Raw genomic sequence first — 8,851 nt, 5'->3', positions numbered from 1 at the left:
GAGAATCTGGCTCCCAATGCTCCTGCGCCTGTTGAGCCGTGGCGGCTTCTGGTCAGGAGGGATCTGTTGTCCCAGCTAAAGGAAAGTGTGGCACATATCCCTTCATCTTCAGCTCATAGTTTGGCCACTGAAGGGAACTGGCAGCCCTTGACAGAACCCTGGAACCTTCAGTCTGTCAGACATTGCAAAATGCCAGGGCTCCTTCTACCATGCAAACGTATGCCAGGTGTTGGCAGCGCTTTGCAGTGTGGTGCAGGGACAGGGGCTTGGACACAGTGGTCTGTCCCCTGCAAGATGTTTTGAGGTATCTTCAAGGCCTTTTGGATGCTGGACAGACAGCATCAACCTTGTTAGGTTCACCTGGCTGCCATTTCAGTGCATCATCAGTTTGATGGCTGACAGGTGGGCGCACATTACTAGGTGACACAGTATCTCAGGGGGGTCGCGAGACAGAGGCCCATGGCTTCATGCGACCTCTCATTAATGTTGAGGGCCTTGAGTGGGCCACCCTTTGAGCGTGCAGCCCTATTGAAACTGGTGTCACTGAAGACAGCTTTCCTGTTGGCAGTGGCTTCAGCCAACCAGTTCTTGCTTCTCTCCATTGGCTTCCTGTTTGTTTTAGGATAGGTTTTATGATCTTGCAGCTTGCTTTTAAGTTTTAAAAGGTTCAACCCCATCATATCTTTGTGATATCCTCAATATTCACACTCCAGTAAGAGTACTTTGGTCAACCAACCAGTTTCTCTTCGATATTCCCATATCCAAGCTAACATCCAAAGGTGATCAGGCCTTTGAAATCTGTGCCTCTCAACTATGTAATAGTTGAACAGTGACTTTCAAATCTTTCCTTAGGTCCCATCTTTATTCTACAGCATTTGTTTCCAGCAGAGTTTTAGATTATTTTTGTCATGGTTTAGGTTTTTGTCTGCCTTTAGTGTGCAATTCACTCAGCCCTCCCTCGCTCTGCTCCAGACACTAATTAGCCTTAACTCCCCGTCACCTGTCAGGCAGCAATTAACCCTGATCTGCCATCACCTGTTTCCACCGCTTTATAAGACTCACCTCTTTCTGTTCCCGTCGCCGGTCCATAGCGTTCACTCCCGCTCAGTCTCTGCCAGTATTCTTGTCAGCTCCGTTTTGTTGCCATCAGCCTGAAGACTCCTTTCAACCTGGTTTTTGTTACAGTCAGCCCATAGACTTTCCGTCAGTTTGTTTTCTCCAGAACACGGCGCAGACGTTCAGCTCTCCGGTGCACGGCTCAGACGTTCTGCTCTCCAGTGCACGGCTCTGATGTTCAGCTTTCCACTGCACGGCTCTGATGTTCAGCTCTCCACTGCACGGCTCTGATGTTCAGCTCTCCACTGCACGGCTCTGATATTCAGCTCTCCACTGCACGGTTCAGACGTTCTGCTCTCCAGTGCTCTGCTCAGATATGTTGCTCTCCAGTGCTCGGCTCAGATGTTTTGCTCTCCAGTGCTCGGCTCGGATGTTCTGCTCTCCAGTGCTCGGCTCGGATGTTCTGCTCTCCAGTGTTCGGCTCAGAGGTTCTGCTCTCAAGTCCATGGCTCCAGAGTTCCTCCCAGTCAGTCTCTCCACACGCCTCCTGCCGGCCAGCTTCTACACCCTACACCTCCGTCTGTTGAAAGACTCTGGTCTCATCATCCATCTTCCACACCATTCAATAAAACTCACTCATAAGAACTGACTCTGTGTGTGCGTGCTGTGTCCGGGTTCATCCCAGAAAAATATCCTAACAATTTTATAATGATAGTGTTTTATAGATTTTTGCATTTTGGGACCAGGGGTTAGATTTTCAGTTAGGTTTAGGTTAGGTATGCCCTGATAACAGTTAGCTTTTGAGCAAGGCCATAGAAGGCCAATGCATTGTTCTCGGTAAGTATGTAAAACATGGGATCGTGTGCACACACGTACATAATATCTGACAAAATAAATTACATAATCTCAAAGTAAAACATGAAAACTAATATCCCCATCTTTGTATTGTGTTTACATTTCCAACTGACCAAGCAAGAACAAAAACACTTTTTTACCGATATAAACACATTTCTGTTTAGTTCATCTGAATTCTAAAATAAGATCCTCAAACCCTGGACCTTGTTGCACAAAGGCAACAGTACAAACAAGTGTGCCACTGTGCAGTCTGCTTTAAGAGTCTTAGCTATTTGACTTGAGCTGTAGAAAAACATTGAAGGAATAGAAACCTTTGGGGTCCTAGGAATGTAATGCTGACAGATTAGTGGAAAAGGAAAACATGATTCATTTGTTGCTACCCCTCTTGAACTGGGTTGTTCTCATGCTTGTTGCATTACTATTGAAAGTATGTCTACCATTCAGGACTTTTAAATTGCTCTACCTTGCAATGGTAAATGGGAAAGTTTTATTTACTTATAAAAATGGAAATGGTGGTTGAGCTTTCAGTTGACCAGAATCTGGAAAGCACGTGGTCAGCTTAGCAATTTTTGAGCATTTCTCTTAAATCGTCTACCATTTAATCTGAAACCTATTTTGCCTGGTCATATCTGTGGTAGCTGTGGGGTGTGGGTGCTTTTCAGACAGGCACGCTTTGCCATTACTTTATATATTCTCCGTTCCTCTGTAAAGATAAAGCAGCATTCTCTTCATTGAAACTTGAGACGACCAAAGACACATACATGTGTTTCATGCTTTAAAATATTGACAATTTGCTCTGTAAATATAAGAAAAGCATTGACAGCTAAAATTATCATCTTGAGCATGGCTTTGCATTAACACGTATGTGTGTGTGTGTGTGTGTGTACATGTATGTCTATCGTTGTGAGGACCAAAACATGACAGCAGACCAACACTTTGTGGACAATTGGCATTGTGAGGACATTTTCCAAAATCCACACAATGCAAATTAGGCTAATTAGGTTTAGGGCTAAGGTGTGAATTGGATTAGATTAAGGTTAGGGTTAGGTATGTACCTGCGACCTTAAACTCAGGGTAAGAGTATAGAAAGCAATAGAAGAAGAATGGAAGACAATGGAAGTTATATATATATATATATATATATATATATATATATATATATATATATATATATATATATATATATATATATAAATATGTGTGTGTGTGTGTGTGTGTGTGTGTGTGTGTGTGTGTGTGTGTGTGTGTATAAACTAACATTTACTCCAGACAAAGTCACAAAGACATTCTGTATGGATTATTTTCATGCTTTTAACTATTGCCAATTTGCTCTGTAAACATAAGAAAAGCATTTACAGCTAAAATGTTAACCTTGAACGTGGCTTTTCATTAAGCACATTCATGCACGTGTTATTGTTGCAAACCTTACATCCTTCTTTCTTCTGAAGAAGAAATGTGTATTGATTTTCAGAAAAGTCCAGATTTTGTTACAAATCCTGCCATTCCTCCACTCTGTGAGGAAACAGTGAGCAAAAATTAAGGTAGTTCCATCCTGTTGAAGAAAAGAAACAAAGAAGAAATTTTTGATGCACATATGATGCATGTCAGTCAAAAAACAAAACAAAAAAACCGACAGACGTCACTTATCGGAAATAAAAGTTTAATGTAGACATGACAATGAAGAAAAATGTTTATTCCACAACAGCTTAGTCTTTTTTGGTTGATTTATCACAATTGATCTTAAAAACAACATAATATTACTGTTAGTTTTTAAAAGTTTAATTGTATTATTATGAAAGGTTACCTTCTAAAAACCTAACCAGGGTCTGGGTCTTGTCTAGCCTTTGACTAAAGGGTCGATAGACAGGGCAATTATTTCTACTAAATGTAGCTATGTTTACATGGACGACAGTAACAGGAATAAAAGGCCAATCGGAATAAAATTGTTTCATGTAAACAAACCAATTGGAATATGATAATGTGATTAAGCTCATTCGCAATAAAATTGTTTTCAGAATGAAAGGGGTGGTTTATCTCGATCGATAAACCAATCAACATGCATATAGATGCTTGGCAGGCTCAAGTTATTCCAATGTGGCAAACTGACCCAAATGTGCATCTGCGCCCAACTAAACATGACTTTTTCCACATGAGGTGAGTGGCAGAAATACGTCGGGAAGCAAAACTGTCGGGACTCCCCATATAGCCCATCTGATCGGAAAAAATAAGAGCTCAAAATTGTTGCTTACTCAGTAACGTTTCACCTATAATTAGAATCTGGTGAAAATCCAGCCTGGGCGCTCGGAAGACAAACAAACTTGTATAATACTGCTTTGTTTACTTTTTTGTAGTTTATCAAAGACAGAAGTTCTTATGTTTTTTTTTAGGGAAATCTGATAACTGTGCATGTCAGAGTGGTTATATTCTGAATAAAGACAGGTGCATATAAAGACATATTATGGTCGGATTAATTGATTGTGTGCTCGGTTACGGCCCCTGGCCTCTGGAGGCTGTGCAGGCTTCATCGTTCAGCTGTGTTAGACCACCTACCTGATTGGCTGCCGGGAGGCTGCAAAGGAGCTGCAACCTCATTGGAGCAGCAGAGGACTGCCACGCCAATCAGATTGCTGATGAGACCCACCTGTACCAGTATAAAAGACTCCAGAACTCATTCCTTCATTAGGGATAGCTAGTAGGAAGTGGCTTTTGTGAAGCTGTTCCTCCACCTTTGGTGTGTTCAATTGTTTTGGGCCCATTTTGAATTAGTTGTGCTTCCTAGTTTGGTTACACACACATAGTAATTTAATTTACACTAAGCACTGTTAAGATTATCAGACCTTTATTTTGTGTTAAACTGCGTTGTATTGTTTTGTATTTGTTAAAACCCACTCTTTTTGTAATAAATCACCATTTTTATTACACTCATGTCTCTGGACACATTTTTATGTTGCCGCCCCTGAACCCCTAGACCTTGGGGGCGTAACAGATATAAATAGTACAATCCAATTATTTAATCCAAATTCACTTTAATCCGATCGTGAAATTTTGTGCATGTAAACAGCTATGGTTTTATGTCTAATCCCATTTTAAACAATAAGAAATAAGAATAAAAACTGTAAATCTATATACAACTTTGCAAAATGCAAAATTCCCCCAGAACCCAAAAATCGAGAGTAGAATGAGATGTAATACTCAACACATGGCAGTAGTTGAGTATTACACAAGGAACCCATACACAACAATATTTTCCACAAATTTTGATTCTTTCAATTACGCAGAAGAGACAATCATACAGATCTTAGTCAATGTCAACACTTTTTATGGTAATGCTTGGGTTGTCTGTTGTCTGGTTTGCCTGAGAGCCTTGATTTTCTGCTGAACACAGAACAAACTGTCTCCAAATCTTCACATAAGCTGTCTTGATCTTTCTCATTTTAAATGCATACACTACTGGGTTGACAGCTGAATTAGCATGTGAAAGCAAAATGCCAACGTAGAAAGCTTCATTTGGTACAATAGCTGGCACTTTAAAGTAAACAATGACGTTCATGATATGAAGAGGAAGCCAAGACAGGGCAAACAGGGCCAAGACTAGAGACAGAGATGATGCCAGTTGTTTTTCTTTCTGTAGGTATTTTTGAGATTGATTTTGAGCACCGTTTCCTGGTTTGTCTTTCAGGTTTCCCCGAATGTAGCAGAAGACATAGCTGTACAACAAAGTCATCACCAGCAGAGGAGTCAGATTGCAGAGAAAAAAATTGAAGTAAACCAAATAAGACATGGGAATCACCCCCACAAACTGGCAGATAAATGTAGAATTAACAGAGTCAGGTAGGTCTTGATGCCATCCAAGCATAGGAGTAAAACTCAGTGGCACTGCAGCCAGCCAGCATGTTGCTGCCACAGAATAGGCGTGTCTCCAGGTTACAATCCGTTTATACCTGAAAAAATGACATCAACGCTGGTCAAAACATTACACACCCTCAACTAAATAAAACTTACACTGGTTTTGGGCTGTTAATGGGTTATTTGGACTATTCTTCCAGAGGAAATTGATCCTACAACTAACAACTTTAAACTGTTTGAAAAACAAGAATAGAATACATAAATTAGAATTTCTTGTGACTATTCTCAAATCAACAGAGAGCCAAAATTACATATTAAATTCCTAACATTAGCTTTTATATGTATTTTTAGAAGTTGTTTTGATGGTTGCTTGTGATCATTGTATTGGAAACCCCAATTGCACCGGAGTTTTAACCATCTGATCAAACCTGCCACCACAGGATCAAAGAAAATAGATTAGAATGACATAAAAACCAGAATTGATCAGCTCCACCTTAAAAATCACCTCACCAAGTTCTTATTTGAAAAGCTAATGTTTTGCATCTTCAGTCCACCCTCAAAATTAAATGCTTCATGTGCGTCATTACAAGCCCTATATGAATATAAGATTAATGGTCACAATGATTGTAAACCTTAAAATAAACTTGAAAATAAACCTACTAACAAAATAAAATTCGACTTTGGTGACTAATATGTAAATAACTATTTAGATGATTCAAAACCATGTACTGAAATTTGCTCAGATAAAAGTAAAAATAAACAATCTTACCGCAGAGGGGTATAGACACGCAGGTAACGATCAACAGCAATAGCCATGAGGCAAAGGACTGAAACTAGGGTCAAGAGGATGACCACACAGCTGATGAAGAGGCAAGTGTGGAATGAAGTCTCCAGACGCCCATCCACCAGCACTGCCAGAGGTATGGCAACAAATCCAACCATGAAGTCAGCCACAGCCAGAGACAAGATGAGGCAGAAGGTTGGCTGCTGGATGCTTTTAGTTTTCCACAGAGCCAAAACAACCAGCATGTTCCCCAGACAGCAGCTGATGGCGATGAGGACCTCCAACGATGTATAAATGACTTCTCCTGTGTTCATGGTGCTCTGTGTCAGGCGATTGTAGGTATACATGAGTCTATACAAAATGTAGTTCATGCTGGGGTTTTTTTGTGGCTTTGAGGGAGTGCTAAACCACTTGGTTTTAGGTCATAGCATGTGTGCACACAGGCAGACATATTTCGACCATTGTCATAGGTGTGAAAGATAAAAAGTCATCAAAACCACATCAGCAATGAATAACAACTTGATTCATGTCTACAAACAGGCCCATATGCACAAACAGAACATGAAGTTTCATATTCAAAGCAGTAGTGTAGTGCAATTAAATGCATTTGATGTTTACTATTTAATCATGCAACCCTTAGACTGTCAAGTACCAACCCAACAGCCAATGGTGTTAGGACAACAGATGAAAGAATGATTAGAGCTCTGGCAATTTCAAACCTTGCATACATATGCAACAAATTAACAAGTTCTCTTCAAAATATAATAATTTATTAACAGAAATAATTCAACTTCAAGTTAAGAATATTGCAGTCAATAACTATTTAACTAGGCTGGTAAGACTGCACAGTGTTATAGTGTGGTTGGGGTGTGGGTGACTGCTGGGAGGTGTTAATGGAAACATTAAGCTTGGGTTTAGCTCTAACCTATCTCCTCTAAAACATGTGAGCAGCTGCACTCAGAGAAATACAGGCTACGGTAAAACCCTCCCCAATTAGGAATCAAGAATCTTTATTGTTGTTATGTATTACCATCATGACATTTTTGATCAAACAGACTCAGAATGAACACAGATTACACATAATGTGTCAAAGTCACAAGACATAACCTTTCCAAAACGTTTTGAAAAATATGTTGTATAATTTCCCTAGTATGAAAAACACAGCGCTTACTGAATACTATACATACACGTGATATAGCCTATGTTACACTTATTAATTTCTTAGGCACATCTTGATTTTTTTTTTTTTACAAAAATCCAAAAAAATTATTTCCTAATACCTAAACTAAAAAGTCACCGTATGCAATGCTATTTCAAACCTTTTGACGGCCATGCACATTGTCCTTCCTTGGCCACTGTAGCAAAGGTGGTAGTGTTTTGTAGTAAGAGGGGGCATGTTTTCGAGGGCAGGGGTAAGGTTTAGTATGACATCGGAGTGCTTTGTAGTTTCCGTGGCTGCAGTTGGGTCTACAAAGAGTTCACCACCATCCATCAAAAATAGACTTCACCTGCATGTTTGACGAGTGCTGTCCGCAATGCCACAGTGCCAGAGAGTCGGTGGCAATTACTGCATCAACTACAATAGCTTCTATTTCCAACAGAGAGAAAATAAACATGGACAGCAGGGTCTGTGTTAATGAGGGGTAAAGCAGGAATACACTGGGTGCATTACATAAGGGTAACCTAAGTGCCGCAGGTGAAGGGCGTGTTTTTAAAAGCGTAAATTTACACCAGACACTGCAAAGCATGCTCCACAGTTGCATCTTTCTGTGCAAGTAGAAGCCGCACCTTGGCCTTCCTCTTGCTAGCTGACGAAGTGTTGAGAGAGGAAAGGCAGAGTGCTCAGCAAAAATGGGTGCATGCCACCAATCTGCAGCGTCAACAACAAAGTGACTTCTATCACCATGTGGCTAAATTGAGACTCGACTATTATTTTCGGGTACTTTCCGAAGGGAACTTTGACACAGGATGTTGTTTTCCCATTTATTTCCTGCCAAACAGGACCATATACACATCTGAAATTGTGACTCTAATCTAATTAGAGGTGTTGTGTATTATGCTTGTAGCGTAAATTTATTGACTAATTAAAATGAAAAGCTAACCTAAGAGCCAGACGCGTGTAGGACACTTTGCTGCTCTGCAACCCGTCTGGTGTGTTTCCTCCTTAAGAATAAAAAGACAACAGAACCCAGAATGATTACCATCAGAGAGCTTGATAAAATATTGCTCGGGAATCACAAGGATTGAATAATTCATGAGAACTGGACAAACTATGTTGTGCAAAAACACCTTTCATGAGAACATGTTGAA

General features: G+C 40.2%; 1 protein-coding gene across 1 annotated transcript; it reads right to left on the bottom strand.

Annotated features, from left to right (window-relative positions):
• Positions 1-5,125: 5,125 nt before the first annotated feature.
• Positions 5,126-6,855, bottom strand: LOC105918727 (adenosine receptor A1). Its single transcript, XM_012853875.3, has 2 exons — positions 6,527-6,855; positions 5,126-5,852 (listed from the first exon to the last, which is right to left on the bottom strand). The coding sequence occupies exons 1-2, from the start codon at positions 6,853-6,855 to the stop codon at positions 5,210-5,212; spliced, it is 972 nt and encodes a 323-aa protein (XP_012709329.3). The 3' UTR covers positions 5,126-5,209.
• Between the last annotated feature and the right edge of the window lie 1,996 nt (positions 6,856-8,851).

The sequence above is a fragment of the Fundulus heteroclitus genome, chromosome 20 (assembly GCF_011125445.2).
Source record: "Fundulus heteroclitus isolate FHET01 chromosome 20, MU-UCD_Fhet_4.1, whole genome shotgun sequence".
Lineage (NCBI taxonomy): Eukaryota > Metazoa > Chordata > Actinopteri > Cyprinodontiformes > Fundulidae > Fundulus > Fundulus heteroclitus.
Note: the sequence above shows the minus strand (reverse complement) of the source record. Positions and strands in the feature narration are given on the sequence as shown.

Excerpts from the sequence above, each read along its gene's own strand:
- LOC105918727 (XM_012853875.3), bottom strand. The coding sequence starts at position 6,855 with ATGAACACAGGAGAAGTCATTTATACATCGTTGGAGGTCCTCATCGCC. Across the intron at positions 5,853-6,526 it reads CGTGTCTATACCCCTCTGCG|GTATAAACGGATTGTAACCT; the intron begins GTAAGATTGTTT and ends TCATTTTTTCAG.